The sequence below is a fragment of the Phalacrocorax aristotelis genome, chromosome 23 (genome assembly GCF_949628215.1).
Source record: "Phalacrocorax aristotelis chromosome 23, bGulAri2.1, whole genome shotgun sequence".
Taxonomy (NCBI): Eukaryota; Metazoa; Chordata; class Aves; order Suliformes; family Phalacrocoracidae; genus Phalacrocorax; species Phalacrocorax aristotelis.
The window spans coordinates 7,974,533-7,999,521 of NC_134298.1; the positions used below are offsets into that span (position 1 = coordinate 7,974,533).

The following is a 24,989-nucleotide window of genomic DNA, read 5'->3' on the forward strand; positions in this document are numbered from 1 at the left end:
AATGCAGGTTTCACTTTATAAAAACAATGTATACATCATAAGAAGCTGGGTTAGAGGTATCAGGGCCCTAATCTGTGCACACCTCAGTGATGCTGAGGGTACGTAGTTTATAGTAAATTGTCGTTGGAAATTTGGTTGGAGAAATGGATTCTTCAAAACCATCTGAATGCACGTTTGCGCTTACTGACTGAAGCATGCCCTGGATGTACTGTACACAACTGGTTTTTAGAAAGGGAAGCCGTTTCAGATACAGCTAGCATATAGAAGACCACCTGGAAACTGTAGATGTTAACCAAGGCTCAGCCTTCAATACTACAAACCATAGAAATGAAATATGAAAGACTAAGTTTTAGGTGTGAGCAAGGTCAGCAGCAGGGTAAGGGGGAGGAGTTTGTTCAAGTACTTTGACTTTGAGCTTTTGTTGCCATTTACAAAGCAGGCCTTTGAATTAAGGGAAACTTGCATTCTGATTCTCTTCAGAATCTCTTCTCACCTTTTTTTTCCCCCCTAATGGCAGGAGCATATACCAGGCATGGCTAATGCAGCAGGGCTTCAGTATCTTGTCAGAATTGGATTCTTGTCCTGGTAACAACCATCTTCTGCATGGACCCCCTTCCTAGGATTTTAGAATAAATAGGAGCATTGAACATGTTCTTCCCCCCAACCCCGCCCCAACAACTGAAGCTCATCTTAGTTACCTGCAAGCTTTAGCATATAATACATAGCTTCTCACTGCCTTTAGTTTGCGTTAAAAAAAAAAAACCATTTCTGACAGTATCCCAAGTTAGTATCTATGACTATACATCAATACAGAGTATCTGCATACACTAAAAAAAAAATTAACTTCTGAATATTTCAGTTCACTTTTAATAGCAATGGTATATCTTAACATCTTAAGTTCTTGGTTATTTTAACTTCAGGTGTACTTCAGATGTCATTTGCCTTGCTTTTCTGAATGCGTATTTCTACTATTAGAATATGCTAGATGATAAAACATACAAATTATTCACTGCTAGTCATCTGGAATATTCTAAGATGTTAGCAACCTTGCTTTAGGTGAATGCTGACCCTTAGATAGTATCTTACCTAGTTTTCTTTAAATCTATATCCTCTAAACCTGTTTATATATAAACTTACTTGTAATCTGCAATATAGCTCTATGGTGTGATCATTCTGCCTGTTCCATAACATGGCTTAGTTTGAAATGCTGTTACTTAAATAGTTTTAAAAATATTATACTCTGTTTTTCATAGGATGAAGGTATGTCTGTCTTGCAAGCCACATTACTTTTGGTGGCTGTGCTGCGACAAGGTTGCAGAAAGCTGGTGGCAGAGCTGATGGGCCGCCCACATATAAAGGAGTTCTTGTACATTTGCTGAGGCCACCAGTCTGGCAGCATATCTGCTCTGGCTTGTCAGAGCTGATATCTGACTGTGGAAAGCGCTTACCCTTGTAGCACAGTACATGGAAGTTGCTAGGGTATGCACGTTTGGAGGAGATGGATATGGGCGACTGTCCTGCACGGCTTCTTGGGATAGAGTTAACGTAGATTCAGTGACACTGGTATATAAGAAATGTGCTTTTAATACACAGTGTTGTTAGTTTTGCTAAATGCAATGGAACAACATCATACTATTAAGATGAAAGAAATTAGACCAGTGCTCAAAAAAGCCTTGTTGAAGGGCATAGTACACAGGAAAGATTAGACCTCAGCAGGCAACAAAACTGGAACTAGTTTCAGTTAACATGCACCTGTATGAACTAAAATTTTTTTCAAGTAATTATAAAGCGTATGTGCTTCCAGAATCATCTCTCTGCATTTTCTTATCAACACCGTTCTAAAAATCCTGTATATATTTCAGGAGACTCGAGTATACAAAATCCTCTAACAGTTAAGATTTCTTCAGGACTTGATGTAGCCCATTAGATACTCTGGAAGGCTTTACCTGACTTAACACAGAAGTAGTCATAAATGCTGGAAGGATGATGCCTTGGACCCATCTTGGTACTTGGTACTTCAGCCATCTCCTTTTAGTGGCCTTTTCAAAAGAGCCGTTCTGTTGGGGTCAAGGTCGAGTCCCATGAGGTGACATTTGCAAAGATAGCTTGTAGAAAATAAGCTGCTTAAGTCCTATTTGTAGATCATATGCAGTTAATGTCATGTAGACTAAAAATGTCTGGTTTATGAGCTGGCTAGTCATGCAGGTGTGTTCACTGACACATTTGTCCTGCGTCAGTAGGAAGAGATGGGTAAAGTGGGCATAAGCTACAGCTGAACAGACTCATACCTGTGCAAGAAAACTTGGAAGCACTGGGAAGTGTGAGCTGGACATAAGCCTCTCCCCCCTCCCCACATCTCTCAGCCACTAAAATATATACTACTTACATAACTGGCCTAGTTTTAGTGTGTAATTGGAAAGGATTGGCAACTGATGATTGAGTGAAGGGAACCACGTTTTGCTGGCCTGTCAGCCAGCTGAACTTTTGAGTACCTGACATGGTGTAAACAGTCTCCAAAGGACATCCCTCCCACCTCACTGAAGCAGCTCGTTCTGTAGGCAGACCGGTTCCTGAAACGTACCTTGTTCAGCTACCTTCACTCTAGCCACAAAACTTGTGGCCAAAGGATGAAACTTCCAGATGGTTAGTGGCCTAGTGCTACTTAAATGCTTTGGAAGTGTGGGACCCTCTGTGCAATTTTACTGTACAAAATGCACTATTTACAGTCTAAAAGTCACTCCAGTCTTTTACTGATCTGTTTAGGCTGAATATTCACTTTTAAATGACAGCTGCTATTAAGGATTTGGATTCAGGAAGGCAGTGTCAGCTTCAGACTTTGTTCAGTTTTTCCTCATACAGTCTTTGTGTTACCTTCTAGATAGACCAGCAATTTTCAAGTGAGGTTGACATATTTCCCTTTTAAAATCCATATATTTACAATACATTTTTATACAATCTTTCCCTTAAACAGATGATAAGTTATGACCTAACCCAGTTGACTGGCACCCAAAATGAATCCTTGTTTAGTTTCTCTAACATAGTTTTCAGCTGATTGCATGCACTCTGGAGGTCTTCTTTCACCAGTACAGTGTCAATTAAATGGCCATACTGCTCTTCAATGAATGCTGCTGAATTAATAATTTCCTGCTGTTCTTCATCCTGCTGATCAATGTGAGAAGATGGTATGAAATTTACAGCATGTCTTTTTACTTACTAGCATTTTAAAGTATATTAGCACAGTAAGTCACTACTTTGAAAGGAAATGAAACAAGAGCTGCCACCATTAGGAGAGGGTGTGTAAGATATTACAGCTGAGATCAAGGAGCAGTATGCTACTACTGGAATGTGGTAGGCTGTTTTCAAAAATGAAAGAGGTGATAAGGATGGGAAAAAACATGTTACAGGAGGGATGCAAGATGGTGATACTGCATTTTATGAATTTAAAGTCACTGCCTAAACTAACACCTGGAACTAATACTCCCCAGAAGTTGAGAAAGAAGTTGAGAAGTGCTGTCCCCAGGTTCAATAATTTTAAGGGCTTACATGAGAACTTACCAAGGGAACAGTTACATATAAACTCAAGTTCAGGTTACCCAAATTAATGACATTATGCACTCGCAGTATTTCTGTTCACATTTACAGATCACCAGTTTGCAGCTGGTCTAGGTTTAGTCCTCATAAGGCACCCACATGCTGCATTTTGCATGTACCTGATCAACAGCCTGGGTTAGATGTCAGGAATAGGTGGCTACCCTTACCATTTGATGGGGCTGCTCATCAGAAACGTAGAATTATTAGTTTATCTGAGTTCAGTAGCACCTTCTCCTGCTACAGCCTTCAGTGATGTACACAGATTCATGTGGAAGGCATGCATGTTACTTCATGTTACTTATATAGCCAAGTTTTAAGGGAGTCAAATCTCATTCTAAAGTTCCAGCTGAAAGGGCACAGGACCCACTTGGTGCCCCCACGGTGACTCTCACTGTCATGGAAGAGGAGCTCTTCCTACCATAGAAATGCTAGCCCAAATACTTCTTTCATGCTTAAAAAGAAGAGATTAAGGTTAGAATACTTACAAGGGGGGCTGAGATTTCTTCTGACACGGGAGATTTTAGGGCATGTTTTTTCTTTTCTGGAATGAGAGGCTTCACAAAAATAACATAAGGCTTAAACTCAGGAGTCCTCAGGTGCTTTACTGCCTGTGAATAGATGGTTTTTTTGTTACACCATTTTTCTGTTGGTGTTATATGTCAATGATCGATTCAAGCTGGGTTCAACAGTTTCAATAGCACACACTGTGGTGTGAAGTGCTGGAGCGTGGCCTACCTGCACACCTGCCCTGCTATTGCAATGCAATACCAGGAACAAGGACATGGCAAAAGATACTGAGAGAAGTATGTGTGTCTATATATATATAAAAAAATTGACATGACAGGCAAGTTATGGCTTGCTTTGCTTAAGAGGCCAAACACTGGGAATTTTAAACCTGGAATTCATCTGAGGTTGTATTACAAGTCTTCTAGCCCAGTTACAAAATCTGAATCAAAACTCCAAAGATTAACTCCTAGTATGGAGGGATTAGGAGCAGGTATACTGGCACTGGTTACAATGCTAGTAATGCTTTAGAGGCAATAGGAAGGAACAAGAATGAAAAAAACCCCATCCACGCTCTTAGTATTCTCTCTAGGACTTCAGCAGGCTGGGACAGTGATGCATGTTTCTCCTACAGCAAGGGAAAAATCTCACAGTGAGAACCAGTACAGTGTCATCTAGGCTGTATCAGCCAGACATCTAGGAACTGTAAACACTACTGCACTGCTTTCTCAAGAGTCCTATTCCGCTCAGCTACCGGTCAGGCCACCGGTTAGAAACACAAGTTCTGAGAGCATCGCTGTTCTCTGCGGGGCAAGTAGCTGCAAATGGTGAACAACAGCGGTTACTTAGGCTGGCAGCCCAGTAAGAAATACTTGCTTTCTTTAAAATAAGCTGCAGAACTTACTTCAGGTACCACATCCACCAAACAAACCTTCTTTTTGGCCATCACGGACCGGATTGCCTCAAGACTTGTACCATACAGATTTTCTTTGTATTCTCCATGTTCCACAAATCTAAAAAGTCAATATATTTTTAAGTACCATCCACAAAGAATGTAAGTTACCTTACAACATTTGATATCTGTTTCCTGAAGTCACAGCAGTCAAATAGGGGGGGGAGGGTTTCTTTTTTTTCTGATTTTTTTTTCCCCCTTCTGGTTGCTCAGTAGCAATAGTCGTCTCACATGTCACTAATAGCTAATCAGTGCTACTGACAAATAGGGTAAGAAGCTGTATTAATTCAATTGACCAATATTCAAGCCTAACAGAAGAATGAGGATGTTTTTCACAGAAAATAGAACAAAGCTGGCAAGGAAATGGACTCTAATTCTTCAATCTTCTGGGAGACTAGCCAAATACCTGTACTTTCAGGAAACCCACTCAATCTTACAGAAAGGCCTTTATATCCATGGATTCAGTCTATAACACACTTTAAAGTTGACTTATGAAAACTTGTTACCCATCATATTAAATGGACAATAAGTAGGCCCAACTAAATATCTGTTACTTTCACTAGATTAAATTCTGACCCATCATACTACTTATGATATGCAGGCTTAAGTTCTAACTTATGATCCTCCCGCTAGTCCTACGTTGTTTCTACATTGCTTCTTCCTAGATTTCTGAGTTCACACAGTCAAGACTGAATAAAGAGCTTTTTACTTTGAAAGCTGTACCCTTCTAATAGAGCTAGTCCAACTTCACACCTGATTTTGGTATTCATATGATGTAAGATCTAACTAGCAATATTTTTTAAATACAGTTATGCCAGTATTTTAAAATTAACTCACTTGTTTTGCTGCACATCTGTCTCAAATGATTGCTTAGAGACAAAATTGTATTCTACTCCCTCTTTCTCATGACTTTTCTTTGACCTGGTTGTATCTAGAAAAGAATGGAAGCAAGACACAGGAAGCAGATCAGTCTTTGCAAACAACTATATTTTCTCTGTTTAGTTCCAGTCATATTTTCATGACCTCAAAACAAGGCAGTTACACACTGGCAAGTTCACATTAATATAAAATATAAATCCAACATTATAATTTTGTTTTAAACTCAATCTCAAAAATTGTAAGACCAAAACTGAAGTTGTTTTGCTCCCAACATACTATAACTAACACAAAAATTAGGAGGCATACTACTTATGCCTGGTAAAAGCAGTAGAGCATATCCTGTGGAAAGAGAGTACCTCTTAACTGTTTGGAATACTGGGCTCTCATTTTTTTTGAAACTTGGAAAATAAGAATAGGAAATACATGAAGTCCTATTACGTTGCCTCTGAATTTAGACTAAGAATACCCTTCGCTGTTTTCACACACTACTGTGAAACTTACATAATTGTGTCCCTTACCTTTGATGTCCTAGTTTCTTCTAATAATTGTTATTACTGTAGGAGAAGCTTTGGCGATCATTTTACAAATATATGCCTGACCATAGAAGTGATGTCTGCTATTTTTTGTGCACATGTTTAAATTCAAGTAGAAATTACCCATATGAGTGCTTCTGCTAACTGAATGTCTGCCTGACAGACATCTACTGAAAGTCTTAAATAACATATAAAGAGTGCCCTCAATGTTAATTTTTTTGTTTGCAAAAAGCAGCTTGTTGGGGAACACAAATATTGATGTTTTTTAATGTGTGTAATATATTTTTTTTTTAAGAAAATAATCCAGCAAAAAAAATTTCAGTGTAACACTAGCCACAAATCCGTGCAGCAGGATCACTCATTTCTCTGTCTCTGTGACTGGCGTGTTTGAGAAGCCTAGATATACTAATCAGCAATTTAAAGTCTTGTAAAAATTTTGACTTGGTTTATTACTGTCTAATTTTTTTTTAACCTTTAGCTGGTATGATATTCTGAGGAAAATATCATCCTCTTTTAAACACACATAGTATTTTGGCTGAATCTTAAGATACGACTTTTCACACTAGTTCTTTTTGCAATTTACGATCTTATTTTTTCCTTCCTGTATTCAGTTTCTCATTTTTTTAATGGACACTGAGAAAACGCAACCTGTTCACCTGGGAAAACACAATTCAAGAAAGTCAGAGTTGACAGAATTCCAAATGCGTGCGCGCCCAGTCGTGTAGTGATCTATTCAGCTATTAAGGGCAAAGTATATTACAATGAGAAAAATAATTTGAAGTACTTCTGAAGTATGCATATAATCAATAGTCAAAACACAAATTACCATTCATCAATGCCGCTAGCTCTACACTATTAGACAGGATTTATAGAATAAAGTGGCGACACACAAGTCAGTAAATTTTACTCACGTGGAACTGCAACACCATACTCCTGTGGGTTCTCTGACACCACCTTTTGCTTGAGCTCACTTAATTTGGCCCCCAAACAACCTAATAAAATAGAATGCACTGACAGATTTCTGTGTGGAATAAAATACTGGAAAGAGAATAAACAGTATCAGTTTCACACAAATAATACGATACAGGAATGTGCTTGAAGAAACCTGCACATGAGAGACCTCATGACCTGTCACATTCTGCTTTGAAGAACATCATCAGGATCAAACGGAATCCTTGAACAGCTGTTCGGGCACTAAGTCAGAAAATCTGTATTCTTAGCAGCCAGTTTTATGACATACCCTTGATTTGCATGACATCCTGGAAACTGGCTTAACACAGGCTGTTAAGCACATGGAGTTAAAATTGCATGCAAAATTTTGTTAGATAATTCTGACGTTGACCTTTTCATCAGCTGTTCTGACAGCATAAGAATGCACGTTTGAGTGAGAACCAATGGAAAGTGAATCAGAAAACTGAGAAATGGTCCTGCATCATTATTTTCAAAAGGATTTGGTGAGTTGGGTTGTTTAGGTGGTTTGTTTTTTTAATGTCATTTAAAAGAAGAGAACAGCTGCTGCTGAAAACCAGAAAAACCTTTAAAAAAAACCACCAGAACCACAAAAACCAAAACCAAACACCCAAAGAAACCCGCTTGGAGTGCAGGTGATAAGGGAAGAGGGAGATATGTGAAAAATTTTGAGCCAGTTATGTATCTTACCAATCAAAACCACCAGCCTCTGCTGTTCCCCAGGCTGCTGCTGATATTTTGTGACTTCTTCATATGTTAGGAACTCTGCTGCGTCTGCCTGCTCTGCTTGCTTTCCTTCATTCAGATTGTTCTCCTTCTCTTTACGACTTAACCTAAAGCTCCTGCGTAAGCCAGCTGCAGAGAAAAACAAAAGCTATATTAAACCTTATCTCCACTTATCTAAATATTCAAGCTTGTTCAGCTAGAAGTTACTCGGTCTTTCAATACAAGTTACTTTCACAATTTTTTTTAAATATTCAAATCAGTGCACATGTGCTAATCTTATAGATGAAAATTTTGCCTGTCAGGTAAAAAACCAAGCACCCAATCCATACTAAACCCACCCTCGTATCACCTTGAGTTGCCAAGTGTTAGCTAAGCCCAAGTCCAGTTATGCCCCTGCACAAAGATAATCTAGTTTATGAATGTATGGGAAATTAACTCTAACGCAAATAAGCTAGTTTTTCTTTTTTAAGGTGGGGGTGGGGCTTTTTTGGTTTTGTGTGTGTTTCTTGGGGCGGGGGGGGCTGTGTTAGGGAAGAGGAAGGGGACTTTGGTTTCTCACCTATGTACTGTCCGTTGAAATATCCTTCACAGTCACAGTCTTCTGTAAATTAAAAAGCGGGACGGGACAGAGGGTAAGGGCACAGGGGAGAGGAGAGTGAGAGGGGAGGAGGGAGATATCTTAAACAGTGCCTGCGATACAAGTCTGGCTCATTGATGAGGGAAGGATAAGTTTTATATCCTGTGTTATATGCACACGCTTTTCTAACACAAATATTAATGATACAATTATTTGTCTTGGCTAGTGGTTTATATTTTACAAAGTCCTTGATGTTGATATTGCACAAGAAAATTTTACATCCCGGTATTTATGCTCTTCAGCATTCATTACATTTGATCAATGCTGCTGTTAAAATATTCAAACCTAAGTAAAAAAGAAGATTCTGCGAACACAGAGCTCTTTTTTAATATATGACTTTATAAATAGGTGCGATTGTGTAAGAATATAGCTGCTTCTGACGTTGCAATATCATTTGGGCTTAAAAAAAAGGCAGAGATGACTGAAATATGAGCTCTAAACACCTTCATTTTGACTAAATTATCACTACGTATTAATTCTTTATTAAAAAGGTAAAGATCTGATGCTTTCATCATATGCATGTATGTAAAATAATACGCAAATCTATGTTAAAAAAAGCCAACCTACCCCTCCTCAAACTATAACCACCCTCAAGGCCCCTAAAAGTATACAAAATAAAACCATGGTACTTATCTGCAGAACACTATTCTGCAATCATAAGATAACTACCAAGTTCTCATACTTCCTGAAAGAGGGCTACCTGGCTTGTTAAAATGTAGGCATCTGTGCCCTGCAATGTCCACAGAATTCATTTTAAGGAGGTGGTCTGTGGTTCTGGGACAAGACCAACCGTAGGCAAAAATATATGCAGCTTAAACCTTTACCAAAATGCACCATTCCAGAGAAGGAGCTTTGGTTTTTAATTAATAGTTGGATGCAGGTATGTAATCAGCAATGCTAACGTATACTCATAAAAAAATTATGCCAACATTAACAGAAGATACTAGTAGCGACATATGTCTATCCATGGCTAAGATCAGAGCTACTTTCTTTTGTTGAAGGTAGGCTTTAGTTTCACACTGCGCTTTGATGGGGTATACCAGTCACGGCCAGCGAAATATACAATATGATTAGTACTTTCACAGAAGTTGATGGAATACCAGTACTTGGAATATTATTCTCAAGGAGCATGTGTAATTGGGGGTAGGGGGGTAGGAATCACAGCACGAGGTATTCAACAGAAAATACCTGATATTGGGAAAGGCATGTGGTCCAGTGACATAACCTGCATAAGCCCGACACAGTTGCTCATAATGGAAATAACACAGAAAACAGTCCAAATGAACACTGAAGAGATATCAATTTGGACTGATACAGGTGCTCTAAAACGTTAAACCCCAATATCTATGTTTTTATAAACACCAGATACGTGATTCCGTGATTCTGTGACCAGATATGAAGACTGCATTTGACTTGCAACTCTATCAGCCTCACTCAGAAACCTACCAAACCAGAACATGTAAATGCGTATCAGAAGACACAAATCTCTTCTCTTGAATCAGGTAATGATAACTTCCAAATTTACTCCCAAGTCATCAATCCAAATTAGATTAGTTTAATTAATAACTCGGGAAGACACTGCTGTAGGAACAAGCTACATCTACTATTCCGTTCTCTTGGGGGCTAAGCAAGTATTTTAAAAAAATGCATTGGTTGTTTATTTGTTTATATTCAGACAGAAAATGATTTAGGAGAGTACCTACCTTTATCAGAAGACTGATCATCTGTAGTTAGCATGAAAGGCAGAGTTGGTATGATATTAAAAAGACTGGCAAATGATTGAGTAAAATTAGAGGGAATGGAAAGGAAGGTTCTTCTGGTCTGATTTGCTTAACAGGCTTTTCTATCTTAAAAAAAAATAATGCAGTAATATACCTTATCAACTGATTAAAGACTTTTTTGCCAAAATTTAGTATTATACCAAGTTATCGCTTAATTGTCTCGAGAACATCTGACAAAAAGCCTAAGTAGCAATCCTCATTACATGCCTCCTAACATTGAATGTAATGGAAACTAATTTGGAAAAGCTTCATTTAAATCAGTAATGCTATTTTATAATTTGGTTGAGTACCTTCCCTCTTTGTAGCGTAAGAATACCTGTATCTCTTCATGAGATGTGCCACGCACCACGGGTCAGAAGTTCACTTATATCACTGAAGATGGACAATTTCCAGATTCCTAGTCTACATGAGGGTGGCACTCCTAGCACAATGCCTGGCTTCACACAGTCACAGGGCTGCCTCACACATCAATAACAGCTGTGCTGAAGTACCCAAGAGCAACAGTAATGTTATAGTCAGATAACACAGAACGTCTTCTACCTTTCACTGACTAGCAATTTCATCACAAATAGCATATTTTGTGTGAATAATTCACTGACAGAGGCTTCAGAGCTGTAAACAAGAATCACTTTAAAGTCTACTTCAGACCAGCTCTGTAACGCTAAGCCTGAAATGCAGATGCCAGCTCCAGTGATTTTTATCCTTCTTAAAGCTACAGATTATTTTCATACAAGCATACAAGCAATGCACTACGTAAGATTTTCAAGAAGTGTGCATTGGGTTACTTTTGCAGCTTTTAAGTTTCAAACCATAGAAATAATGTGAACGCTAGCAAATTTTAAAGCAATGTGTAAGGCCTCAAGTTCTTGAGAGTAGGAAGAGAGGGACAGCCACGTTTTTTGAAAACAACAGGCACTAACTAACACTGGATTAAGCTCAAACCCAAATCCTCAGATGTGGCAGCTTGTATCCATGTAAATCAATCAATCAATGCCAGATTACACAACACATTCAGACATCATTACTTAAATAACGGAAAAATACTGAGAAGCTGATATCAACTAAGACATCACTGAAGGAACAGGAACAAAACAGACTTACATAACGGTTTCTTCACAGTTCTGGGATTCTGCAGAGTGCCTATCGTCCTTCTGTAAGTCAATCGTCTAAATAGACAATAATTATACTTTAGCCAAGTAAGCTCAAAATTATAAAGAATTTATAGCATGTTATACAGTGTTGAAAACAAAGTATGAAATAGTGCTTTTCCTTGAAAAACACAAAATGTCTCTGAATCAACATTTAAAATACTTTTTCTTTAAAACTGTGACAGTCCCAGATTGCTACTGATAATTGACTGAGAGAGAACATTCTAAAATGTTTAGGCTTTCATACATCAGAGCACAGAAATCAATAGCACATTACTTTCATCGATGTTATTTTTTTCTGTTTCCTTTTCCCCACCAAATCTTTTTTTAAAGATTAAAAAAAACAACTACTATTCTACTCTATTCTAATTCTGCTGAGAATCCAGCTTCTATTTGCCATTTTAAGATAGGATGGGCAAAATTCCTGTCTGCCACAATCCTAAAACTGCTAACCTCAAAGAGAACTCAAAAGGAGATAAGCTTTGTCCAAAATGATCACTACAGCTATGCATACTCAGAAATCAGCCACTGCCTTCCAAGATCAGTTTGGAGTTTTCTGTATTTATCAGTAAACAAACCAAGTTACTCAGCTTGTGTGAAAATGGAAGAACAGAGTATCAAGTAAAATTTTCTAAGCTGTTTAAATCATAAACCAGAGCTCAATTCCTAATCTCCCAGTCTTGAATTTGCTCTAAAACCCCCACCCCTCCACCCCAACACCAGAAAAAAACCCTCAACAACCCAGCACAAAAATCTGACCCCCAGGAAACCCCTCACTGTTGGCAAAGGAAACCACATTTTCTTCCTAAGTGTTTTTTTTTGCAACAGACCAACATTCACAACAGACTAAAGAAGATGCTCAGGTATTTACAGTCACTCGGGGGAAATAGGCACTGAAGCAATTTCTATATTCTTACATACACTGAAATGTAGTTTACAACATCTGGAAAAAAAAAAAAAAAAAAGGGACTGCAGTGCAGCAGCATCTATTGACATATATGCATGCACAGGAAGAGGGATACAGCTGTTCAGGCGGAATTTGCCTAAAATTTAAAAGGAGCACTCATATAGTGGAGTGAATCCTTTGTTGGAAACCTTATGCAAATTTCGGAGGCCATCAATAGAATCAGACCTGTTTAATTCTCAGATACCCTGCCTTTGTAACACCTACGATTGAAAGAAGACATATCTAGTAATTTGGAGTAAGAATCAAACAATGTGACCAGCAGCCTAAATCAGATTCCTTGTTAAATATAAGATTTCTTGAATATAAGACTTCTGTACTGTAAATACAAGACTTGAGGGATGTTTTTGCTTTAGAAGAGATACATATCTCACTGTAAAAACAAAGAAACTTCAAGGTCTAGAAGGTATTCAGATCCAAGCTAAATACTCTCTTAGGAGCCAGAAGAAAGATCAGATACACTTTTTTGACTACTACTACATGCATAAATTCAAAATTGTTACAATAAATCATCACTTCCTCTTATACTATGGAAGTACAAGTCTGTGAAATACAGTGTCTCCGTAGGCCGAGTGGGGCAAGAAACTGATATTCTACATTTCATTTCATAATGTGTGTTTAGCAAGTGCTTCTGTCCTCATGCTACAAAGCAATAGCAACAGCAAACTAGCCAAGGAAAGCTAGGAAGTTTATTATATGATTGGAGAGGATGAAGCTTTTTAGCATTTTCCTTTAAGCATCTGCTATTCACCCTGGCACGATGCTGCCCTTCATTTCCTGTGAAAAAAAAAAATAGCATAAACTCAGCACGACACTGTATGTGTGAAAAAAATTCTGTAATCTTCATTGACAAACCTTTCTTGGAACTGTTTTGAGGGGATCAAGCCTGCTCTGAGATTGGTATCTCCAACACGCTTTGCTTGCCACCATGTGGGATCATCTTGGCTTACAACTTCCAGGACGTGTCGTCTCTTAAATGGCAGCCCAGCTTCCTGGCAGGGAATGGCCCTGTCTTCTTTGGGATTATAGCAGAAAAGCGCCCTCATAAACACCTGTAAAAGAAAGTAACACATACTTTCTTCTTGCCCTATTTGGAACTTCAAACTACCTTGAAAAGGCTTTCCCAATGCTTACACTGCTAACTATATACATACACTCTTCATCTCACCTTTGTGCTTTACAGTCCTCAAAAATACTGAAACCTGGAAATCTACATCTGTATTTTGACTGACGCAGAAAAAATAAACTAACTTTCAGGCCCAGTAATTTTCAATATCCAGAATATAGCCCAGCATTTTCAATACCCAGTCATTATGTACTTGCATTGTGGAACATGAGACTCAAAGCTCAAAGTCCCAAGAAACAGTTCGCAGTCTATGTAAGTACAAAATGCAACAAACAAAGGAGAAAAAATTAAGGGGAGGAAGAAAACTACAAAAAGGGATTTATGGCAAAGCTGCCCAATTATAAAAACTGTCATTAAAATGTTCCCCTAATGAATCAAAATCTACTATTCAACCATGGATTTGGATCTTCGCATTGTTTAACACATCACAGAAGAACTATTTTTAAAAGTTATTTGCGGGGCATCAAGGAAAAACTTGGCAACTGAGAGCAAGGAAGCAGAAAGAGAAGTTGACAGAAGAACCCTGTAAGGGACCAGTCAAATAGTAAGTCATTGCTGATCGAGGAGGGCAAATGAGGCACTCAGAGAAGCGTGTTGATGTCTGCAGTGGGCTAATAGGGTCAAATGATGAATGCAGCTGTTTGCAGATAGGTCTGTTTTGACTCGAGTGGCAAAACTCCCAGAGGTTACAGACAGATAGCAGCTGTCACGGTAAGAGGAGACTGGCAGGAACACCAATTTTAATTACGTGAACAAAAAGAAGAGGGTATATTTCAGAAATGCTATGAAAGAATATGTGCCAAGATGGTGAGGAAGCAAGAAGTCATCTAAGTCATTGTACTGAATAAAAGGGCACTGCATTTTACAACCGGAAACTGCTCTGTTATCTTTCCAACTCAGTTATGACTCTCTGACACTCCTCACTGAAACATCAGGAATCTTGCATTTACAGAGATGCCAGCACTGTGTAAATATGAAAACGCACACTTCAGTATTTCACTAAGTTGTGTACCTTGCTGTCTTTTAGACGATCCTCTTCTTTGATGGCTGGAATTATTTTTAATGTTATTGATCCCTGAGACTGAGCCTGAGAGAGAGAGAAATATCTTTACTTTGAAGGCAGGACAAGGACACAATGCAGACCATTCAAGTTCCAGTTTAGGAGCTAGCATCTGTCTCTTCTTCTCAGAACTTTAATAGGCCGAGCTAACCCACTATTTAATTTCTTTACAGAGACCATCAGGATGATCCATGAATCCCTGACAACAGGGTCTTCCCCATGCATACATCCACAGTAACTACTTGGCTAGAACATATTAAGACCTGCGTTAATATTCCTTCATTTGCTTTTAGCAACTGCATTAATTTCTGAACTACAGTTTACAGGGCATTAAATACTTCTGTGGCTTTTAGTATGACACTAATTTCTGCAGACTAACCATTTTAAAGTGCTCCTTTGAAAAATATTGCTGTATTTTCCCACAGAGCGGCTACCTGGTTAGGGTGAAATGTAAACATCTACAAAGTAAACATGTACTTTCACTAAAATTTTTGCTAGTAAATTTTGATTATCAGTTATAGTAAATTAAAAAGCACTTCTAGGTGCTTTGGAAAAGCAGACTAGGTTTATCTGATCTATTTTGGATGTCTTATTTTAGACAAGATGAACGCTGTCCTAGAGAAGCCTGCTATTCTGCACAGATTAAAAAGGAAAGCCAGACAACCACCTTGAACAAAAATTTGTAGATCTTCCTCGAAAAACAAACCATGAAAAGAAAACTATTACACTGCAGGCATTTGAAATGGGACAGATGGATAGCATCCCAGGGTCCCCACAAATAAAACTACACAGCATTTCAAAATGTGATTTTAACACACATACCCACCCCCGCCCTGCCCAAGTGAAAAGCAGTCGTTCTCCTTACTCAGGATTACTTTGATCTAAATTTAAATTAGGTGATGGAACTGGTGCCAGATACTTCAGCTTCCTAGTGTTGCCATTCTTACTGTGTCCCTAATCCCACTCCACACCGAGACGGGGGGAACACCAAGCCACAAGAGGGGAGTCAAATAAGCATAAGAGCTACACTGCCTTCTGCAACGCAGCAGACAGACCACAGATGTGGAGGTTTAGAAAGAGTTACTAAGATCTGTGGACATTAACATTAAAGAAGCTTGAAGCAAGAATTCGCTTATGTCAAAAGAAATCTGCTGGTACAGAACAGACTGATAGCTCTATTGGACAGACAACCAAGATTTTCTTCAGCTTCCTAACATACTGTATTATGAATAAACTGCTTATCTTCTAGGAATGCACTTTTAATTTGCAATTTGCTTGTCATAAACAAAGCATGAAAGGGAAGTTCTTGACACAGTAACATGTAACTTCCCATCTGTATCTTACTGGGTACCGATTCAGTTCACAGAAGTTTCTCAAGTCAAAAGGAAAAGACTAATGCACTGGGAGAAGAAAAACAAGCAGGGACTGCATCTTTTAGCTCTATGCATATTTTAAACTCATCATTAAATTTCATTATCTATTGCAATTACTAGATCACTTAACAGAAAAAGATCTTGAAATGAAAATCAGTGCAGACCAAAATCTGACTTATTTCTTCCGGTCGTTTGTGAAGCACAGTAATACCATTGACTTCTCTTAGTTCATCTCCAACATGGACAAGACCTGAAAAGATGGTAAGCAAATGAAAATAAGTCTACAGACTGGAAAGCACCACTACCCCGATGTCTGACCGAAGTCAATAGGATGTACCTGCTCTCCTCCCTCCCCCAGCTTAATTTCTGACTAGCGTCAAATGCCTCTGTTGGCATTGTCTCCCACCCTCACTCTGTATGGCCTTTTTTTCCCGTGCAGCACAGTCTAATAGGAGACCAGCATGGAAATAGAGAACATGTGCCCAGATACTCTGTAAAAATCCCTGCCTAGTTATTTGGATCAGCACTAAGAATGCAAAACTGGAATAGTTTCATGAAGATTATCAGATCTTGTACAGTCAGGAGACATGCCACTGACTATAAAGCCAGGAATGACATGGCTGTCAACTGACAGACCAACACTACACAGTCCCAGAAAGAACACTGGACTCAATTTTTTAACAAGCTGTGAAGAGGCCCTTACAAGTTTTAGGTTTGTTTACCTGGTCCAGTAAAAAAAAAAAACCCAAACAAAAAACCAAAACCAAAAAACAAAAACAAAAACCACCCACAACAAAAAAACAGAACACAAAAAAACCCAAAACACCACAAAAAAAAAATTTTTACTCACGTTATATAACTACTGTTAACGAACATAAAAGAATTTCTCAGTAAATCAAACTGAAAACAACACGAGACTCCGAATAAACCAAGATACTATATTAAAGGTAAAACACATTCCTTTCTTTTCTTTCTCCTAAAGCTGAGACCTACTTCTCCCATCTCTGTTGGCATTTTTTCCTAGCAGCTATTTCAGAGAAAAACATATCTAATTAAATAAATAGATTACTGATGAAATACAGAAATGCTAAGTGCGTGCTCCAGTCATTTCACATTACGTTAATCCAAATACACTAATTTGAAGAATGATAATGATCAAGAAGAAAGCTGTAATTAGATAATATTTTTTCATCACAGTAATTAGTTAGTTTTGGTATTGCATTACTTGTATATTAAAAAAAGTAAATGAGGCTTGGAGTCTATAAATCTCATATATGGTCAATTCAGCTTATTTAATAAAATCTGGATGATCACCTTCTAGAAAATGGAAGGTCAAATACTGTATGAATTAACCCTGTAGATCCCAAAAGCAGGCTGACAGCCTACACACAGAAGTCTCCTGCCACTCAACACCTGACAGTCAGCTGTCAAGTGTGAGCTTACCGCGTAGACTCCCTTTATAGTCAACAGGGAAGAAAAGCAATTCCAGCAACAACCTATCCCATTCTAAAGCTCGTTGGGATGATTTGCTCTCCAGCAATGTCCATCTCCCTCCACTGACTACACAGAGAGCCTACACACTAGTTCAGGTTTGACATCTAACAGTTGCCTATTAAGATTTCAATAGGCTGTTATCTTTTTTTTTTTTACACAATAGTCTATATGTATTTTAAACACCTGTGTCTAAAGAATTAGTTTTTGAATGAATAACCATCAAGTTTAGTTAGAGGTTATTGATCTAGGTATGTGTATACAGTACGTGCACACATGCATTTTTTTGGAAATTTTAAAACAGTTTACAAATGCAATTTTAAATCCCCTTTTCTTCAGAAATTTACCACTGCGATCAGCTGCACCACCTCTCATGATCCTTGCCACAATCACAGCTCCTGTATGCTCATCTCTTCTGATGGTAGCTCCCTAAAATAAAACATAGCCCCCCCGAAACCATCATCAGAAATGTGCTTAGGATAAAGTAAACGATGAAATAAGACGTAAACTAACGTGTCTTTTAAACTGGAATTACTTTGTTCTATAAATTTTGTCTTCCTTCTTGACAATTTTCACCATTATTCACCTTCTGCCTGTGCCCATGTCATGTGATGGTGGGAAGGTGCACAAACCTTTCTGCCAACTTTGCCGAGTGCTCACCCTACCTACGTTATTGTGATCAGAGTCACTCAAGCGTGCAAAACAGAATTTCTTACAAACTTCATCCATGTGTCTTCGGACTCTTTATACAATACAGCCAGCACTTTTACATACAAAAGCAAGGAAAACCAAGTAATTAGATTTTTTTTTTCTTCTCCTACCTCTGCTGGCAATATAAAGCTTTAATCAGGAATTAAGTCACTGCTCTCTTCTACTACCTACTGTCATATACAAAAAGCACTTCAGCAGATTTCTCCCCCAGCAGAATTGGTTTTTCTTAGGAAATCAATTCTTCCATTCCCATTTGTATAATATTAGTACCTTGTCAATATAATGTTTACATACAGCTGTCAAGCATACTCTTACCATACATCACTGACTTTCATGCAAACAAAGGTTTCAATTCATTGAATGTTAGCTACAATATGAAAAGAATTACTATGTATATTAAGCATAATTGCTCAACATATACAATTTGCATTAACTGGCATTATAAACCCATGCCTATAAAGCCCCTCATGCAAAATTGTGAGGATGTATTTAGTAAAGTCTTCTTTTTATGCTATTTTACTAGCTTCAGAACATTCCTTGTTTTTGCAGGCTATTTGATGACATCTTCAAGCATCTCCTCCATACTCACAGTAACGCTTTTGCACTACAGAGTTTTATGACTAGAGATGGGTTAGATGTACCAGGGGTTCTTTATTTTTCACTAGCCGAACAATTTTCACTGATTCCTCATCAAAATCATCATCAAAGTTATCGGGTAGAGGTGGAAGGACTGGGTCAAAGTTCTTCTGGGCTACGGTGTCATGTACTACGAGCATTGCCTGCGTAAAGAAAATAAGAAACAGTAATGTAATGGGGTAATATTACAGCTTGCAGTCTCTTATTTCCAACATTACAGCAAACTTAAACCTCCCTCTTCCCACCCTCACCATAAATCCTCCCAAAAAAGATTTAGCAATCATCTTGCCCATCACGTGAACTATATGTTGGTATATGTCAATATTTAAAGTAAATCCAGGCAATAACACAGCTCAGCATAATAAACTTACAGAAAAGAGGTGGACTATGGAAAGCAAGAAGTTGAGAAATGGTACCCTTTTCTTTTCTGCTCCCTCAGAAAATATTCAGGAGGAGAGGAAAGCCAACATGGTGCATTATGCACGAAAGGCCTACACTGTGTCATCTCAATCCCCTTTGTATCCTAAAGCCTCTGCAGGAAATCACAGTGGAATACAACTACAGTTTGTAGGAGGTTTCTCCTTTCTCTTAGGGACTCTCCAGTGTAACTTTTCCATTACAAAATGTTCCATTGGAATTCTGCAAAGGAATTTTGTTAAGGTCCCTGGTGTGTTTTTTACCCTGAGATGTGGTGTTGACAACAGCTGAAGTAGCTCTTTCTCTTCATTATTCACTGGTGTGGTCTGCAATTCTTCTATTACCTTTAAAATAAAAATTAACAACCTCAAAATAAAAGGAGCCCACCAAACAAGATAATATATTTCCAAGTAAGTGTTTCTGGTGAGCATTTGCTAGCTTCTATCATCTTTCAAAGTAGTGTGCACAGATTGAAACCAATCCCAATCAATAATGCATGAATCCTAAAAGAAATGGAAAGTTCTTTATCTATTTTATTTTTCTTAGATAGTGCAGGAAGACGTCATCAGAAATCAGGATCCTAGCCCCTACACACACGATTTTAAGAGTGACTGCGCCAATATAATTTCAGGAACAAGTTCAGAAATTCTAAATTCTATATGGTATCCGTAAGCAATGTGTGAAACGACACTCTTGTGCTTGTACTGCAATAAACAAGTTTAATCCTCCCTGTAATCAGGGAGATTACCTGCGCGGAACGTGCAACAGAAGTTCCCTTCTTCCCCTGCAAAGCCTGGATACCAAAAGATGCCCTGGAGACTCAGGCCTTCCAAACAAAAGATTAGAGAAATAATGGAAGCTCTTTTGCACTAGGCTGGTTGGGTGACAGAAGGGGCAGGGAGTGAGGAGGAAGAGAGACCGGCTTGAAGCAAGAGATATTTCCTTTTCCTGTAAAGGGTTCTAGAGAGAGAAGTCATACAGTCCTGTACAAAATGTCTCCTCTGCTGTTTAGGGGATGGTAATTTCATATGACTTGATAGGCAGCAGTGCCAAAACTTTCATGGAGGCAGTAAGCTATTTGTGGGAAAGGGGAGAGGGGTATGCTGCAGGTTCAGATGGCACAGTGGGGTCTCCTGGCTTTGCAAAGGAAGGAATTCTAGCTCCCAAACCTTCCACAGCCCTTTGCTACGCTTTCAAAAGAAACAGATGCAAGCCACTAGTAAAGAGCTGTCAAAGGCAGTATAAATTTCAGTTTTTCAGGCACATGGCATGTTACAAGCAAGTCTAAGATACAACTTTACTCTGTGAACAGACTGGGGGATGAATTGATTGAGAGCAGCGCTGTGGACTTGGGGATACTGGTGGACGAAAAAAAAAATCAGGTACGTGTGCACTTGTAGCCCAGAAAACCAATTGTATCCCAGGCTGCATAAGGAGAGGCATGGCCAGCAGGTTGAGGGAGGTAATTCTCCCCCTCTACTCTGTCCCCGTGAGATCCCCCCGACCTGGAGTACTGCGTCCCTAAGACAAGACAGACATGGACTTGTTAGAGTGTGTCCAGAGGAGGACCATGAAAATGATCCGAGGGCTGGAACACCTCTCCTATGAACACAGGCTGAGAGACTTGGGGTTGTTCAGCCTGGCAAAGAGAAGGCTCCAGCTCTGAACTGCTGCCTTTCAGCATATAACGGGGACTTAAAAGAAAGATTGAGAAAAGCTCTTTATCAAGGCCTATAGTGACAGGACAAGCAGCAGCAGTTTTAAATTGAAAGAGGTCAGATTTAGGTTGGATATAAGGAAGAATTTTTTTACAGTAAGGGTGATGGGATGCTGGAACAGGTTGCCCAGAGGAGTTGTGGGTGCCCCACCATTGGAAATGTTCAAAGTCAAGCTGGACAGGGCTTTGAGCAACCTGACCTAGTGAAGGATTGCCTGGCCTATGGCAGGGCAGTTACATTAGATGATCCTTCAAGGTCCTTTCCAATCCAAACCATTCTATGAGAACAGCAATGCTGCTTGGATTGTAATGGATTTAAGTCTTAAGACTGAATGCCTAGCTGGGATAGTCTATTGACAAGAGAAGACTGAATGCTTTTTGCAGCCTCTCCCTTACGAAGGCCGTTAATAACATCCTTCAGTTCCACCTGCCTGCGTCCATCTTCACTGGACATTTAACAACTTGACATTTTTGAGCTCTTATTTCCTTGATCAATCATAAGTGAAACTAGCCAACAGATTCCTAAAAACAGTCGGGGAAGATGAGAAATATGTAGACATATAGCACAATTGCAAAGCTTTGATCTGTTAGAAAAGCAAGCTTAAATAATAGCAAAATAAGGAGGCAAGATTTTTTACTCACATCTTCAACTAATCCTGCTGCACTATGTAAAACAGGAGTTGGACTCTGTCTTTCATAATGACGGAGTTTTTCATGAATCTGAAAAAGATTATTCAGGGATATTACTACAAAGAGATACAAAACTATACCTGCACTGGAATATTTTTAATATTCAAGGAATAGAATTTTTCTCAGATAAGTGTCAGAAAAATTATCTCTCTTGGGGTTATTTTTGTTTTGTTTAGAAGTCTTTTAGTTTCCTTTTTGCTCATGCTAGTCTCACAGACAGCCAGAAAATCTGTTAAGACTTCAGCAGCATTTAGGGAAAAAAAAATGAAGCCATCTCACACTGCTTTTTAGCTATGGGGCATTGTATCTGTACTTTGGCAATCAAGGCAGAAATGTTTTTTTCTGAACAAACGCATTAATCGTCAATGAATGTTTGTAGTGTTTGTGCTTAAACACAACATACTTTGGTCAGAATAGAATTCTACCAAAAAAAAAAAGCTTTGGCAAAGTAAATGGTTGATAAATCAAGGGAACAGAGAATAAGTAACCTCTAAGAAAATGTACGTTCATAAATGAACTTCTACCTTCATCAGGTAGCTGAGACTCTTCTCACTGAAGACATCCCTAAGGAATCCCATTTCTTCTTTATGATTTGAATCAGGTCTTAGCTGAGATGTCAGAAGGGCCAAAGTTTCATGCAATCCTAAATTTAAATTCAAGACAGAACAAAAGTTTTGCAGACAGTATGTCTCACAGGACCTTCTATCGCAGACTTAACGTCAGCTACATTTACTTGGTTACCACTTTGGTGATCATTAAGTTTGAAGAGAGATTTGTGCTTATCTTCCACTCATGCTCCCTTCTTCAGTGGCAAACACAGCTTAAGGTATCATATTAAGGTAAAAGCTACCAAAGCATTATATAAAGACATCACTTTCAAAGTTTCCCCCTTCATGTTAATTACTCTTTGTTTCTAGAACAGCTAGCCCTCTAAGAAACTTTGAATTACTAGAGTGCCACAGCAGACTCGCAAAATGACTGAACTACCTCCTCCGTTGCACAGCCACCAGCTCTACTTCCCGAGCAACTTTGCTCACAAGTGTTATCCTGCCCTTTGTACCTCTGAGGCACCTGTTAGAAGTCAGGTCTGACCAGAGGAGGAAAGGACTGATGTAGATTTCCACTGCAGTGGAAGCAAAGCTTGTAGCAAGTTTTCTAATTTTGCAGTGCACAGAGCCAGACAGATGTTTGTTTCTTCCTGCTGGACGATGACTGGGAAAACAAAACAAAAAGCAGGGTAGGGCAGCTAAAACCTGCTCCTTTGGCTATTCTCTCCATGAACTTTAGTGTATTTGGATCCAGGAGTCTCAAATTCATTTCTGCTTTAAAACTCATTATCATTAGTGTATATGGCTTCACCCTGGGTACAGTATTGGAGACACTGCTTAGCAAGCCTTGAATGGAATCACAGTTTTTTAAGTCAAAAGGAAGAACATTAACAAAGCTTACCAACACCTATTCAGAAAATATTAAGAAGTGGCACAGCAAGCAGCAGAGATATAAGGACTGATTTTTAATAAGCATGCACAGAAGCCAGTGTTATGCTAAGAGGTCCAAGTTTGTCCATAGGAGCCTGTCTACCAGCATATATCCAGGGGCGCTAGGGTTCTTATGAACCTAGGCATTTCCTGAAATCTAACTTTATTCATTTCCACCTTTTATAGTCCACCTTTCTCATTTTCTTTTAGGTAATTGCTAAGAAATCTAGTTGAATTGCCTTAATTCTATTTTATTTAACTCAGTTTGAATTAATTTCCTGTGTGAAACGCATACACTAATATTTCAGTCACTGGTCTGTTGAAAGCATGCAGATTAGTTACCTGAGTCTTCCGAAAGCACTGGCATGGTTTTGTTCTTAATCTTAGAGACAAACGTTCAAATCAAGATGATCGTTTCTTCTTTCTGGACTGCGATTCAGAGGCAGTCCTGAAATGAGCAAAGATAATACCTAAGCTCAAGCATGCAAGAAAAATGGCAATCACGTAAAAATAGTAAATTCTTAGTACATCTTTCTCTCAAGTGTTACGTTTAACCTGAATCAGGCAGAGTCCTGCAGTTATTCTGCTATGTAAGTAAAAACATGAGAAATATTATGTTATATAATAACCATATGGTATCTTGGATAAAGCTGATGCTTCCCTGTTTTATTCTCAAGATAGATAGTTTTAGAAGGCCTAAGCAACTGTCTGAAAAGACAGAAAAGAAAAAAGCATGCTGCAGAATGGATGTCTAAAAGCAACGATAAACACCATATGCACAGAAACAGAGAGAGCATGCAGGAAGACACTGTCATGACAAGATGTTCCAGGGCTTCCTAAAAGCACACCGCAAAGGACTCTACATCCCCCTGACATTCTGATGCAGGCCACACTACAGTTACATGCAACTAATTAAAGCTAGTAGGAGCATCACTCCAACAACCTTGGTCATGGGCATGAAGGATGCTACAAAAAATAAGGCTGCTTCCATTGCTCAAAAATGCCATTAGATGCTTTTACTGCTGATTCTTCTTGTCAGTGAGAGCAAGTGACTCCACAGCAATTTCATTTCAAACTGCAAAACTGAGTCTATGCTTGTCATCACCAGTCCAAGGTGTGTTCCAGGGCATTTAAAATCTTGTTCATGCTCATAAAATTCATCAGACTAATTGCAGAAAAATAAACAATCATAACAGCACGCAAAAAGGATTAGAAAGACATCTGGCATACTCCAACTCTGCTAAATGCAATAAAGGATGCTCCTTGAGTTTCTATTTGTAGATAAATCTATTTTGATCGCATGACACGAGTTTGATGGTTTTCTGATGCAACTTTATTTTTATTAGCTGCCTGAAAAATACCATAGTACTGCCTAGAAAATTAGCATATACATGTTCAGCATTTTCTACGCTCCTGAGTTTCTCTACAACGTACTGCAATATTAAGCTTGATGGTTGTCTGTCTTTTGCACCCCGTATTTTCTACTGCTATGCTTAAGTAGTCCATAATTAGTCCAAAACAGAACTGAGTTCGCTAAGCAAGTGAGCTGAAAGAGTGCTGGAATTTCACTCTAATCCATGGATCACACTCATGCCTATTACATATG

At 38.7% G+C, this 24,989-nt stretch overlaps 1 protein-coding gene across 7 annotated transcripts; it reads right to left on the minus strand.

Annotated features, from left to right (window-relative positions):
• Positions 1-1,568: 1,568 nt before the first annotated feature.
• On the minus strand, positions 1,569-23,831 carry MPP3 (MAGUK p55 scaffold protein 3). 7 transcript variants are annotated; one of them, XM_075117285.1, is made up of 18 exons: positions 23,726-23,831; positions 22,430-22,548; positions 21,858-21,935; positions 19,762-19,842; positions 19,087-19,224; positions 18,082-18,163; positions 16,408-16,493; positions 14,823-14,897; positions 13,540-13,736; positions 11,674-11,738; positions 10,495-10,515; positions 8,714-8,755; positions 8,119-8,283; positions 7,371-7,451; positions 5,885-5,978; positions 5,027-5,108; positions 4,077-4,199; positions 1,569-3,159 (listed from the first exon to the last, which is right to left on the minus strand). In XM_075117285.1, the coding sequence occupies exons 1-18, from the start codon at positions 23,748-23,750 to the stop codon at positions 2,980-2,982; spliced, it is 1,734 nt and encodes a 577-aa protein (XP_074973386.1). In that variant the 5' UTR covers positions 23,751-23,831; the 3' UTR covers positions 1,569-2,979. The 7 variants fall into 7 exon arrangements, with proteins under 7 accessions (XP_074973386.1, XP_074973385.1, XP_074973384.1 ...); XM_075117284.1 differs by having other exon boundaries at positions 1,569-3,162; XM_075117283.1 differs by having other exon boundaries at positions 5,000-5,108.
• Between the last annotated feature and the right edge of the window lie 1,158 nt (positions 23,832-24,989).